The sequence below is a fragment of the Mizuhopecten yessoensis genome, unplaced genomic scaffold, assembly GCF_002113885.1.
Source record: "Mizuhopecten yessoensis strain PY_sf001 unplaced genomic scaffold, ASM211388v2 scaffold10553, whole genome shotgun sequence".
Taxonomy (NCBI): domain Eukaryota; kingdom Metazoa; phylum Mollusca; class Bivalvia; order Pectinida; family Pectinidae; genus Mizuhopecten; species Mizuhopecten yessoensis.
Genome location: NW_018408604.1, coordinates 311,402 through 326,242, shown reverse-complemented (window position 1 = coordinate 326,242; position 14,841 = coordinate 311,402). Strand labels below are relative to the sequence as shown.

Sequence of the window (14,841 nt, the reverse complement as noted above, 5' to 3'; positions counted from 1 at the left end):
GTACTAGTCATCGAAAGGTCACATAGAAAATGTTATTGGTTGTGTAAAAAGACCTTTTCATAATTCGAACCATTTTAAGTTAGACTTAATGGGAATTTCTGCCATCGTCATATTCTTTTCGCAGAGTTACGGCAGGATGTTGGGGTCTCCACTACAGTAAAACAAATTTGCATACCCAAGTAATGGTACATTTAATAACTACTGAAAAGAAATCTACAGGTTATAACATGAATATTTATGATGTTATATGATATTCATGATGTGATATGAATATTCATGCAGAAACATGAATATTCATCAACTAATATGAATATTCATGAAATAACATCAATATTCATGATTTGATATTAATATTCATGATTTTCTATTCCCATTTTCCTTCTCTTTCCCCACTTAAACACTGTGTGCTCCGGTGTTTCATTATTCAAGTGGAAGGGGTGTGTCAGCTGCATATATAAGTAGATTGTAGGGGTCCCTCCAAAGGAACAGTTTACATGATAAACATAATTTTATGTTCGGATACACTTGAAGGGTAATTGGGGATTTTTTAAGTATACAGAAGTGACAGTAAGTATTACAATATTCACATTATTTGCTTTCAATAAAAAAATGTTGAATTTAATGCAAAATTCTGAATAGTTCCATTCTTTATTATATAAATTTACTTATTTACTTATTTAAACTGGACATGAATATTAACTCATACTGATGGGTATTTTAATGGACTGACTCAGTGGTTTTACCTGGATAGACAAATCAGTTATAAATCCCCCATGTCAAATGATACAGTATAATATATACAACACTATGTATGGTTGTTTTACCTGGATAAACAAATCAATTATAAATCCCCCTTGTCAAATGATGTACAGTATTACATATACAACACTATGTATGGTTGTTTTACCTGGATAGACAAATCAGTTATAAATCCCCCTTGTCAAATGATACAGTATAATATATATGACACTATGTATTGATGTCAATTTTCTGTGAGATATTTATCTTCTTTAGGACAACAATTACTTAAAAATGTATACTCTTTATGGTTAAACAGGCAGGGGATATACTGGCATCAGGATGCCTTTCTTTCAACCACCTATGGACAGAAGTTTGACAAATGCACAACTGATGTATTTCTTCTCAAACATTTTTTTATGAAACTTGGTATTTGATAATCATTGCTTTAAAGTCTGCCTGCAATTTTATTTTTGATTTTGACAATTTTGTTTCGAGTTCAGCCCCTTTTCTGACGTCTGCTTATGTATTTCGTTTAAAGTACTACTACAGGTTTGATAGAAATTTATGAAACTTTCACATATCTGGTACCTTAGGTAATTTTGCAGTTACAATTTGGTTTTTAAAAATTCAGCAAGATGTTTTTTCTTTCCCTTTTCTAATTTTTCTATGTGGGAGTAGGGGTACTACCTAAACCTTAGTTTGAACTCTATAGCCAAATTGTATGATGCAATGGACAAACTGCATTTTGTAGTTTCTATTGTATAATATACGTTTTAAAGGAAAATTAAAATCTATGGTAAATTTTCTTGAATAGTTTAAAATGAAATCTTTTGTTTTAAGGGTATGGAATAGTGATTATCACACAAGAATATAAGCACTTTCCATGCCTAAAATACATTAACCAAAAATATCAAACTGCATTTATAATAATAGGCTCATGTTTCCTACAAATGGGCTTTGTCGTCTTTCTATGATATCAGTAACCTTGACCTTCACATTCTTTGTCTCTCCGTGACCTTTGTTGACCTCGTTACCTTTTCTTGACCTCTGTAACATGTCCTTGACCTTGTTTGACACTAACTTTCCCAAAGCAAAAAAATGTCTTATATTTTTTTCTGTTGAATATTTATTTTTGTGCATGTACATGTTGAAACTATGAGATTCCAGGGGATGCTGATCGTTGGAGTTCACATTGTAGAAGATTTATATTCCTAGGCCAAATCTAATGTATTAATTTTGATTTATTTTAGATGCTAATTACCGAAATTGCTTTTGAAACAAATCAAAAAACTTTTTCTGATTTTATATTAATTAATGCAATTTTCAGAACTATAAGACTAGGACAGGAAGTTATATTGATCATACAACTGTGTAAAATTTCAGGTGTTCCCACTGTGACCGCTGCCACTACAGCGTATTCCTCATCTACCGGATCAACCATCGAACTGTCATGTTCCGTATCTGGTAGTCCAGCGGTTACTTCCGTATTTTGGCAAAAATTGAACACCAACAATGTCTATACAACATTATCAATTGACGGGACGAACTATGGCGGGTCGACGACCAGTAACCCCAACCTCTTAATCTACAACACGAATTCTGGTGACTCCGGGTCTTACTTGTGTAAGGCCACGAACAGCCTCGGCACCAGTCAGAGTGCTGCCATCACAGTGTCTGTTTCCGGAAGTAAGTAATCCAGGGCCTGTATTTATGAAACTGTCCTCATGCTCAAACTCAGATTTCGTGCTCAAGGCAAAATTTCTTATTCCAGTACCTGTAATAAATTATTCAAAATTTACATTTTGTCAATGATCTGGAAGATATTGGAGAGACTTCGGCCTGAATACTATTTACGAATTGTTTAAACTTAAGTTTTTGAGCGTGTGACAAGTAAGTAGGTTTGGGCACAGAATCCATGCTTCAGCACAAGAGTAGGTTTCACTAATGAGGGCCTTGATCTATTAATAATTTAACTAGTTTAGTTATCAAAACAGCATAAAACAGTCATTCCTTGTTTCTCCCATTTTGACATGGAAATCACCAATCATTGATCTGACTGTCATTATAAATTTCCATTGCCCCTTTTGTCGCCCCAAACTTGAGACAATTTTCAATGCTACAGCGAAACCTTTCATATCAATTTTCCAGATGTGCCTTCCGTCAGTATAAGCCAATCAAGCTACACCACAACCTCCGGCAGCACCGTCACACTCATCTGTTCCGTGTCCGGATCCCCCGCAGTAACCAACGTTTTCTGGCAACGCAATATAAATGGAGTCACAAGCACCATCACCATTGACAACTCTAAATATGGCGGGTCGACGACCAGCTCTCCATCCCTCGTGATTTACAGCGCAGCTTCTTCAGATAACGGACTCTACAGATGTTTCGCCACGAATAGCGTGGGCACAGGTCAAAGTGCCCAGACAACATTCACCGTGACTGGTAGTAAGTATCGCAGACAAAAGTTGCCTTTTATTATCGAAATGTTATTTTATCTGGAGTTATGTCCCCTTGGATCACGAAGCTATATAGACTTAGAGATGGGTGGGTGCTTGGGGGTGGTACAGTGACCAAGAGGGTTGTGGTTTGATTCCCCGGGGTCACTTACCCTTGTGTTTTTCCATCCAGGTAATATGAATACGATTAGTGAAAATATATTATTTGCTTCAAATTAATTGATAAACAATGTTTAATAAAAACAGCTTCAGGCTGCTTAATTTGAAGATAAAAATTGGCTGCAAAATATCAGAAATCTCTCTTGACCGTTTCTTACACACTTAAATACTCCAGTTAATTACGTCAGATCTCTGAACCTTTGAAAGGACAATGTCTACTATACATGAACTGCGGTATAAATTAAAGTTTTGATCAGAGGTTGCTGCAAAGTACTGTCATACATGCCTACGCTGCCTTCCTAGGAGGGAGTTTCCCGATTTTGGACCCATAAATTTGACATTTTCAACCAGTGAATTTGCTAAAAGATTCCTGTAATCTAAGATCCATTTAAAGGGGTTATTTTGTCCCTAGGGGGTATATATACACACACTTTGTTCATGTTCTTAATTCTGAACATGAGCATCCCCCCCAATGGAAACTTCCGAAAGTTAGCAAGCATTGTTTACATATTTTTGTCTCCAATCCAGCAGATCAGAGTAAAGAAGAGAAAACATCCAATTTACATAGGACTTAATGAAGATCTTGCATCAATGGGCACTAAAACCCATCGCGCACCTCTCATATGTATTTTGTTACTTTATTAAATTTAAAAATTATTTTCAGGTGTACCGACAGTGTCCGTATCACAGACCTCCTACAGTGTCAGCTCCGGGACGACGGTTACACTGGCTTGTTCCATATCCGCGAACCCAGTTTATTCCACTGTATATTGGCAGAGAAATATTGGTTCAGGAACCCAGACAATCACCATTGACAATATAAACTTCTCCGGTTCAACAGTTAGCTCCCCTTCTCTGACCGTGATCTCTGCCAGCAGCTCTGATTCTGGCTCCTACAGATGTTTTGCGACCAACTCTGTCGGAACTGGACAGAGTGGTTTTACCACGCTCACCGTCTCAGGAAGTAAGAATGATATGTTATAGTCATATACAATTTATACAGGTGATATGAGATTTATACTGGTGATATGAGATTTATACAGGTGATATGAGATTTATACTGGTGATATGAGATTTATACAGGTGATACAAGATTTGTACTGGTGATATGTGATTTATACAGGTGATATGAGATTTTTACTGGTGATATGAGATTTATACAGGTGATATGAGATTTATACAGGTGATATGAGATTTACTGGTGATATGAGATTTATACAGGTGATATGAGATTTATACTGGTGATATGAGATTTATACTGGTGATATGAGATTTATACAGGTGATATGAGATTTATACAGGTGATATGAGATTTATACTGGTGATATGAGATTTATACAGGTGATATGAGATTTATACTGGTGATATGAGATTTATACAGGTGATATGAGATTTATACAGGTGATATGAGATTTATACAGGTGATATGAGATTTATACTGGTGATATGAGATTTATACAGGTGATATGAGATTTTTACTGGTGATATAAGATTTATACAGGTGATATGAGATTTATACAGGTGATATGAGATTTATACACGAGATATGAGATTTTTACTGGTGATAAGAGATTTATACAGGTGATATGAGATTTTTACTGGTGATATGAGATTTATACAGGCGATCTGGGTGCAAATTACCTGCCTGGATGCCATATTACCATACACGCATTTTGATGTTAAAGGGAATATAAAATACTGAAAAGTTAAAGGGAACACTATCCTTTATCAGTGGATACATTTGCTTAAACATTTTCCAATGTAGTGTACATGTGCTCATGTAGGCTTTTCAATATTTTTTGGATGCACCGACCGTTCAACAATAACGAAACATCACAATCCTATCGACTTTTCAATATCTTTTGGATGCACCGACCGTTCAACAATATCGAAACATCACAATCCTGTTGACTTTTCAATATTTTCAAATATATCAATCATTTTACAATACTGAAAAATTACAATTATGAAGGCTTTCCACTAATTTTAGTTATATCAACTGTTCAACAATATAATGCAACATTGCAATCATGTAGATTTTCAATATATTCAAATACACTGATCATTAATATAAATCATAATATTGAAACATTACAATGTTATGTAGATTTGTAGCTGTTTTTAGATATATACCCATTGTTTAATAAAATGTAAACATCAACATTAATGTAAATTATTTTCGCTATTTTTCAGATCTACCAGCCATATCCATATCACAGTCATCGTACAGTGTAAGCACGGGAACGTCCATCACCCTGTCTTGTTCTGTATCTGCGAACCCAGGACATACATCTGTATACTGGCAGAGAAATGTTGGTTCAGGAACACAGTCAGTCTCCATCGACAACGTAAACTTCTCTGGCGCAACAGTAAGCTCCCCTTCCTTGACAGTGATCACAGCTGACACTAACGATGCCGGTACATACACCTGTTATGCTGTGAACTCTGTCGGCACTGGACAGAGCGGAACTATCACACTCTCCGTCACAGGAAGTAAGTATCATGCTTTAAATTATGTGGGTTTTATACAGGTGATATGTGTTTCATACAGTTAATATAGTTTTTTTACAGGTGATATAGGTTTTATACAGGTGATGTAGGTTTTATACAGGTGATATATGTTTTATACAGGTGATATGTGTTTAATACAGTTAATATAGTTTTTTTACAGGTGATATAGGTTTTATACAGGTGATATAGGTTTTATACAAGTAATATAGGTTTTATACAGGTGATATATGTTTTATACAGGTGATGTAGGTTTTATACAGGTAATATAGGTTTTATACAGGTAGTATAGTTTTTATACCGGTAGTATAGTTTTTATACCGGTAGTATAGTTTTTATACCGGTAGTATAGGTTTTAAACAGGTAGTAAAGTTTTAAACAGGTAGTATAGGTTTTATACAGGAATAAAGGTTATATCTGGATAATATTGGTTTTGTACAGGCAATATAGATTTTATACAGGTAATATAGGTTTCATACATTGTTAATTAATACATAGTTTTATATTACATATTTTAATACCTTGATGCACTTAAATTGACCAAATGGAAATATTTTGCTGTGGGTCATTGAATTGAACTCCATATCATTTCAAGATTGAATAAATAAAAATTAATAGAATTTTTTGTGCAAGATTGACATGTTATTCTGATTTAATCAACAGATGTACCGTCCGTGAGCATCTCACAATCATTCTACAGCGTCACCTCGGGAACGTCTATAACCCTGTCATGTTCCGTATCCTCAAATCCCGGACATACGTCTGTGTTCTGGCAGCGAATCGTTGGTTCAGGAACACAGTCAATTTCCATCGATAACACAAATTTCTCCGGTGCAACAGTTAGCTCCCCTTCCCTTAACGTGATTTCTGCTGACAGTGGTGACTCCGGAACATACAGATGTTTTGCCGTGAATGCTATTGGGACTGGTCAAAGCAGCGCCATCACCCTGTCTGTTTCAGGAAGTAAGTACAGTTATTTAATCACTTTCACCATTCTTAAAGAAAACTACNTAAGAAGAACGGATTTTTCTGAATGATGGAAAAGGAATTTTTCAAGTGGCACGTACAGCTAGTGGATAACACACTTGCATTTCACTAAGACAACTTTGGTTCAATTCCACAATCTGATATAAAAAGGTATGGGTTACCTGCTCGACCACGTTGGTTTTCACCACCGAGTAATCTGGTTTCCTCAAACATTAAGACCCCGCACACTAACATCCTTGCCAACAAGAATGACTGATATAAGTTGAAATCACTTGTTTCATAATTGCTGTAAAATTTATGTTTATTTATAAAATAAAGTTTATAAATCTATATTTAGGAATTTTCTAGACTTACATACTCCTCTTAGTTTTAATTTCTGCCACCTGAACCTGTGCTAGATACATTACATAAGTCTCCATGTGTGAAAATCTATATAAAGGGCCATTATATAAAAAGGGGCACTATATAAAGGGGCATTATATAAGGGGGCATTATATGTAGATTTTGCTGTATATGTAAATCATATGTTTATGTAGGTACGCCAGCTGTTTCCGTAGTCCAGTCTTCCTATAGCATCAATTCCGGGTCGTCCGTTACGCTGGGTTGTTCTGTGTCCGGTAACCCTTCCGTAACCTCTGTATTCTGGCAGAGAAATGTTGGTTCAGGAACGCAGTCAGTCTCCATCGACAATGTAAACTTCTCTGGCGCAACAGTTAGCTCCCCTTCCTTGACAGTGATAACAGCTGACACTAACGATGCCGGTACATACACCTGTTATGCTGTGAACTCTGTCGGCACTGGACAGAGCGGAACTATCACACTCTCCGTCACAGGAAGTAAGTATCATGCTTTAAATTATGAAGGTTTTATACAGGTAATATAGGTTTTATACAAGTGATATATGTTTTATACGGTTTTAAACAGGTAATAAACGTTTTATACAGGTGATGTAGGTTTTATACAAGTGATATAGGAATACAGGTTATATACAGATAATATAGGATTTGTATAGGCAATATAGATTTTATACGTTGTTAATATACATAGTTTTATATTACGTATTTTAATACCTTGATGCACTTAAATTGATGCTGTGGGTCATTGAATTGAATTCCATAACTTTTCAAGATTGATATAAATAAAAATTAATACAACTTTTTGTGCAAGATTGACATGTTATTCTGATTTGATCAACAGATGTACCGTCCGTGAGCATCTCACAATCAGCCTACAGCATCACCTCGGGAACGTCTATCACCCTGTCATGTTCCGTATCCTCAAATCCCGGACATACGTCTGTGTTCTGGCAGCGAATCGTTGGTTCAGGAACACAGTCAATTTCCATCGATAACACAAATTTCTCCGGTGCCACAGTTAGCTCCCCTTCCCTGACCGTGATCTCGGCTGACAGTGGTGACTCCGGAACATACAGATGTTTTGCCACCAATGCTATCGGAACTGGTCAAAGCAGCGCCATCACCCTGTCTGTTTCAGGAAGTAAGTACAGTTATTTAATCACTTTCACCATTCTTAAAGAAAACAGTGTAACAAGCTCAAACAATGGATGTTTTTTCCCAGATAAGTGAAATTTTAGATACAGAATCAAAATCTTCCTGAGACTTCACTGAATAGATACAGATATTATATAATAAGGGGCACTATATGAAAAGTGGCACTACAAATGTATATAAAAGGGCATTATATTGAGGTTTTGCTGTATATGTAAATCATATGTTTATGTAGGTGTGCCAGCTGTTTCCGTAGTCCAGTCTTCCTATAGCATCAATTCCGGGTCGTCAATTACGCTGGGTTGTTCTGTGTCCGGTAACCCTTCCGTAACCTCAGTATTCTGGCAGAGAAATGTTGGTTCAGGAACGCAGTCAGTCTCTGTGGATAACGTAAACTTCTCTGGTGCAACAGTTAGCTCCCCTTCCCTAACGGTGATCACAGCAAGCAGCGGAGATGCCGGTTCATACACGTGCTTTGCCTCGAACTCCGTCGGGACTGGGCAGAGTACGACAACACTCTCTGTCAGTGGAAGTAAGTCAAACTATAGTCCGAGGATAGAACAGCAACAGGGATTACAGGGTGTCATATAACAGCTCAATTCATCTTTGCCATCTTTGCGAATTCAGGAATCTGTCTATAAAGGAAATCTTTGATAGAGTGTTAGCATTTGTAGCTTACCTGCAGAGCTTCATTGAGCATGCATATATTCATTTACAATCACAGTCAGTAGGAAGAAAAGTTTTGTAATAAATGCTTAAAACGTACAGTTATGAAAAAGATAACACAAGTTTGTCAAATATGTTCTTAAAATCTATTTATTTATTTAATTGTTTCATATAAACAAAATCTATAGGAGGAGTTATATATTTATATAGTATCTGTAATTCTTGTTTGACAGATTAAGTTTTAGTCAAAGTAGATATGTTAAAAGAAGTGTATTGCAATTCTAAATTACAGATGTGCCGACAGTGTCCATAGCCCAGTCTTTCTACAGCGTTTCCACGGGAACAACTGTTACGTTGACTTGTTCTGTATCCGCGAGTCCCACACACACCACAGTGTACTGGCAGAGAAACATCGGCTCAGGGTCACAATCGGTCACAATTGACAACGTGAACTTCTCTGGCGCAACAGTTAGCTCCCCTTCTCTGACGGTGATATCAGCCGACTCTAGTGATTCCGGTTCGTACACATGTTTCGCCACCAACTCGGTCGGGACAGGACAGAGTGGCACTACTACGCTAACAGTCTCAGGAAGTAAGTCTCGTTGTCCACTCCTAGTTGGTCAATGTTTTATAACACTTGTTTTTAACTATCATGTTGTTTTTACCTTTATCTATGCCTTAAATTATAAAATAATTGTCATACAATATGAAACTTATTTTATTTATGTTCAATATTTAATAAAATTAAGTGCTCTGAATGGTTTTAAATTAAGTCAATGCCAATAAATATGTTAATCTATCAGTTCCTATGAGTCATACTGATTTTATCTCCGGTATATAATAGTTATACCAATCCATTTATATACATTAACTGAAATTTTATTTTGACCTAACCAAAGATTTAATACATTTAAGGATTTGACTATTATGTCTTTGCATATTGCAGTGTTATCTTCTCTTGTGAGCAGGTATCGATTGTTACGTCATTGATTTGTGTGAGAAAATTACGTCGTCTTCTCAAAAATTGATGATTACTCTCACAAACAAATGACGTAACAATCAATACCTGCTTACAAGAGAAGATAACTCTGCAATACGCAAAGACGGAATAGATAACAAAGGACTGTTTATGGTTTGGGCCTGTTTTGGCCCCCAAATGCATCAAAATTCATAACCTTTAAATGAACTTTGAAATGACTGTTTCTTTAATTTCGAATACTTCCCAAATACTATTATGAAAATATTTATTTATATTTCTAATTATTGTTGCCATGTTGGAATACCTCATTAACATACTTTTTTGAAATTTCCATGCTGGAGATTATGATTGCTCAGAATTAAAAGCATAAATAAAATGTGTGTTATAATATACACTATAGGGAAAAAATGAAACTTTGACATGGCATCGTTTGAGCTGTTCTGTCAGAGGAAATCATCAGATCTTAGAAAATAGGAATAGTTCAGCAAATTCACTGGTTAAAAATTCTCAATTTAAGGGTCCAAAATTGGTAGTCTCCCTCCTTAATAGGGAGAGTTGGCAACTTTGCTATATTTATCCAGCAATAAGCCAATGCCTGGTGATAAGCCCACCCAAATCTTTTCAGCTCCACTTGAAATATCCACAGGTACCATTGTGTGGTCCTGTAACATCAGTGAGAATGTGTAATGGCCCTCTAGGCTTAAAGTATTAAAGCAAAACTCCTATTGTCACTAATAAGCCTGCATGCCCCTACCATTCCTTGACATCAATATAATAGGAAGCGACACCATTCTGTAGGAAAAAACAACTGTCAATATTAGGACAACCCTGGTTATCCCTTTCTTTGATATCGGGAAGTGAATACCATATTTAAGCCACATAAAAACCCACAATTAGTTTTAGGACTGCCCCTCCACTCCTAGTCAATGTCTCAAAGAGAATATGGTGTTTATTGAATTAGTGAAAGGACAGGCTCTCCTTCACTCCTTGTCAGTGGCTGAGAATGAGTCATATTTAATCAAAACCCACATCATCATTACGACTGCCTGGGTTACCCTGCAATGACTGGGAATGAGTGCTATATTTACGCAAAAAAAACATCCCCAGGTATAAATTGTGAAAAGTAGCATAAAACCTTAAATTGCTCAGTAATAGCCTCCGTAAATTGGTATTTAAAGAAAAGATCTAAAGTTAAACTTTGAAATAATATTTTATTTTCAACTTTCAGATGTGCCCAGTGTTGCTATTTCCCAATCGTCGTACAGTGTTACCACGGGAACATCCATCACCCTATCTTGTTCCGTATCTGCGACCCCCTCGCATACGTCTGTGTTCTGGCAGCGAAATGTTGGTTCAGGGGTGCAATCCATCACTATCGACAACGTAAACTTTTCAGGGGCAACAGTTAGCTCCCCTTCCCTGACTGTGATCACAGCTGATGCAAGTGACTCCGGATCGTACACTTGTTTTGCCGTTAACTCTGTCGGTACGGGACAGAGTGGTTCCACTACACTCTCTGTCACAGGAAGTAAGTTTAATGTTACAAACTTCAGAATCCTTGTCCCACTGTACTGTGGTTTTCCTAGGTGCAGTAATCTCCCCTTAACTTCTGTTTAGATATGGATCACCCTTTTCCCGAACTTTTTAAGAACCGTCAAATTTAACTATAATAAATTAATCTCTTCACATGGAAATTAGGCACTCATTATTACCAAAGAGATATACCAAACACATTGAAAGGAGATTTCAAATTTTTAATGTTTTGGTTATGTGTGGTCATGGCTGATATTATTATTCGTTTTTGTCTAGACGCCACAAAGTGGAAGTGATACTTAGATGTTGCTTTTTTGGCAATGGCGACGTCAACATATTTGTATTGTGTTTAAGTTAGTTTCTCTGAAAGTATAAGTGCTACACCAACCAAACTTGGATCATAGATGCATCTTAGGTAGTACATCTCAACCCATGCATCAAATGCTGGATGCGGCCTACCTTTCATAGTCCATTGACTTTGTCAGCATTTCCATCAACATTAAGTTTTTGTTGTTTAAGCTAGTTTCTCTGATATGTGCATTCATGGTCAAAGTGGGGCATTAAGGCAAGACATATCAATCCAAATGGCTTGTTTTATATTTGAAGTTGAGTGTCTCAGCTTAATGGCTGACATTGTGATTTTACCTTAACACATTACACATAGTACACACATATGAAGAACAGCTATTCTTAACCAAGACAATTTTGTTGTTGTCAAAAATTTGAAATCTGACCATAGATACCACTGACCATAATCAGGCAACTTTTTAATTTGAAATCCACAGGTGTACCTACCGTGATAGCCTCTCCTACCTCCTACACCGTTACCACGGGAAACAATGCTGTGCTTCAATGTTCCGTATCAGCGAACCCAGCTGTTACTAACGTCTTCTGGCAGAAGCTCTTAAATAACGTTTACACGACCCTGACCATGGGTACCGGAGCGTACAGCGGGTCCACCACCTCTTCGCCGACGCTGACCGTTCTGAGTGCTAACAGTGACGACGCTGGTTCCTACCTCTGTAAGGCGTCCAACAGCGTGGGCACTGGTCAGAGCAGTGTCGTGACTCTCACAGTGTCAGGAAGTAAGTGTGCCGGAAATATTACTTTTCTCATTTTGTGAAAATCTACTAAATATTTTTATAGTGGTTCTACAAAATTTGTTTTATACAGGATGTCCATATGGAGTTGAAGTTGCATCAGATATTTGTTGCTATAAATGTTCATTTTATATTTTTATCAGAAATTACATAAAAAAGTTTTACCATAAAAAAAACTACTGCTGCTAGCTGATGATTTTAAGTTGATGAACTGTATGCCGAGAAATGTTCATGTCAGTTTAATTTTTGCCTTTTGCGCCCTCCATAATGAGGGCAAATTCATCATTACAGCAAATAGTATATTTACAGTATATAAATAGTAATTAAATGTGAAGGCGAAAATGGATTTTACCATTGAAGGGCAAATATTTCCCAGTATGCAGTATTATAACAGTTGTTTCCGTTTTTTTCAAGTAGCATCACTTATACTACAGAATTACCAGAGAAAGGGACGTAATCTAGAATTGTTAAAATTGTCAATTTATTATCATAGCGTAAGTAATTATAATTCTGTGGTGACACTTGATGAAAGAAACGCACATATACTGGGAATTTGTGTTAAATTGTACATTTTTTTTGTTGGGTTGATGTTGAATATTTTTTTAATTTATTTTGTTGAAGAGAACTACATGCACAAGTAAACAAAACCGTGTTGTTGTTGTAGGTGTGCCGTCCCTTACGGTAACCCAGAGTTCTTACTCCATCACCACTGGAAACTCCGTCACGCTCCAATGCTCCGTGTCAGCGAATCCCACGATTACATCTGTCTACTGGCAACGTATACAGAATGGCGCCACGGCTGGCGTCACTGTTGACGGCGTAAACTTCAGCGGAGCCACTACCTCGAACCCCTCGCTCACAGTGATAACTGCTAATCCCGGAGATAGCGGAACATATACTTGTTTCGCCATCAATAGTGTGGGGACAGGTCAAAGTTCACAGATCTCACTGACTGTCACAGGAAGTAAGTTGGAGTTATCACCCCTGGTATAATTATGAATCATTGTTGATCTATAAACTTTGATGTTTTGCACAACCTGTGCATGGAATTTTGGAATTTAATGTGTGAATAAAGGCAAATTTAAAGTTTATGTCAATACAATGCTGAAAAACAGGAAATTTTTACCACATTTTTATTTTTTGCCATTTTCGCCCTTGGTTATGAGAAGGTATATTAGACCACCACATTGAAAAACAGTTCACAACATACTATACATTATAATAGCATGTCAAGGGCGAAATTAATTCAACCAGTAAAGGGTGAAAGTTTGACTGGGTGAAGTTTCCCAGTATGCAGTATTTTCAGGCACATCGAATAATTGCATGAATGGTATGTTTGGAGAGTTTCAAAGTGATTAGATTTGAAAATTACTTTTAAAGAAAATCTGGAGCCACCGAAAGCCTTCTTGATTCTTCCATGTGTACGTTACATGTTAAATATTTATCATATCCAGATCTTCCTGTGGTCACCATCGGTCAAACCACATACTCTGTAAACACCAACTCTGTGGTAACACTCCAGTGTTCCGTGTCGGCCAATCCAGCGATTACATCCGTCGTCTGGCAGAGGTCAACGGGCGGAACTACTTCCTCCATCGCTATTGACGGATCGAAATACTCGGGTGGGTCTACTACAAGTCCGACGCTAGTGATCAACAATGTCGCCAGTACTGACAGTGGCACGTACGTCTGTCAGGCAACGAACAGCATCGGCACAGGAATCGGGACGAGCATCACTCTATCTGTGACAGGAAGTGAGTGGTTTCTCCTTGATCATACTTGACACCTGGTGTTAAAGTTCTTGAAATTAGGTGCAAGGTTCAATTCAGTTTTTTTAACTTGGAAAATGAAATCTAATATATTATTTTGTTAACTCATTCACCCCTGAAGACACTTGAACTCTTCAAATTCAAAGGTTGGAATAGTTCATTATAAAATTTCAGCGGTGAACAAGTTAAGAAAAAAGAATTTATTACAAAACAATTTCTGTTTTTTAAGCTGTTATCAAACTGTCAAAATCTTACCAATAATCGCTGTAATACAAATACATGTACCATATTTGACGTAATTAGTGCCAAATCCCATATTTTTTTCTAGCCCCACTTCTATAACTTCTAGTCTATGTGACCATTATTTATAAACTTGAAACATGTGTCTATTACGGCTATTTGTGAATTATAAAAAGCTCCACAATCATTCTC

At 36.7% G+C, this 14,841-nt stretch overlaps 1 protein-coding gene across 1 annotated transcript in view; it reads left to right on the top strand.

Moving 5' to 3' along the window:
- LOC110461058 (hemicentin-1-like) overlaps positions 1 to 14,841 on the top strand; it is a 92,037-nt gene that overhangs the window by 43,571 nt on the left and 33,625 nt on the right. Inside the window, exons 9-21 of the mRNA XM_021514336.1 lie at positions 2,125 to 2,427; positions 2,890 to 3,189; positions 4,024 to 4,323; positions 5,553 to 5,852; positions 6,531 to 6,830; positions 7,391 to 7,690; positions 8,052 to 8,351; positions 8,598 to 8,894; positions 9,321 to 9,620; positions 11,236 to 11,535; positions 12,326 to 12,625; positions 13,305 to 13,604; positions 14,095 to 14,394. Of these exons, the coding sequence (XP_021370011.1) occupies positions 2,125 to 2,427; positions 2,890 to 3,189; positions 4,024 to 4,323; positions 5,553 to 5,852; positions 6,531 to 6,830; positions 7,391 to 7,690; positions 8,052 to 8,351; positions 8,598 to 8,894; positions 9,321 to 9,620; positions 11,236 to 11,535; positions 12,326 to 12,625; positions 13,305 to 13,604; positions 14,095 to 14,394 (3,900 nt within the window). The remainder of the gene's footprint in view (positions 1 to 2,124; positions 2,428 to 2,889; positions 3,190 to 4,023; positions 4,324 to 5,552; positions 5,853 to 6,530; positions 6,831 to 7,390; positions 7,691 to 8,051; positions 8,352 to 8,597; positions 8,895 to 9,320; positions 9,621 to 11,235; positions 11,536 to 12,325; positions 12,626 to 13,304; positions 13,605 to 14,094; positions 14,395 to 14,841) is intronic.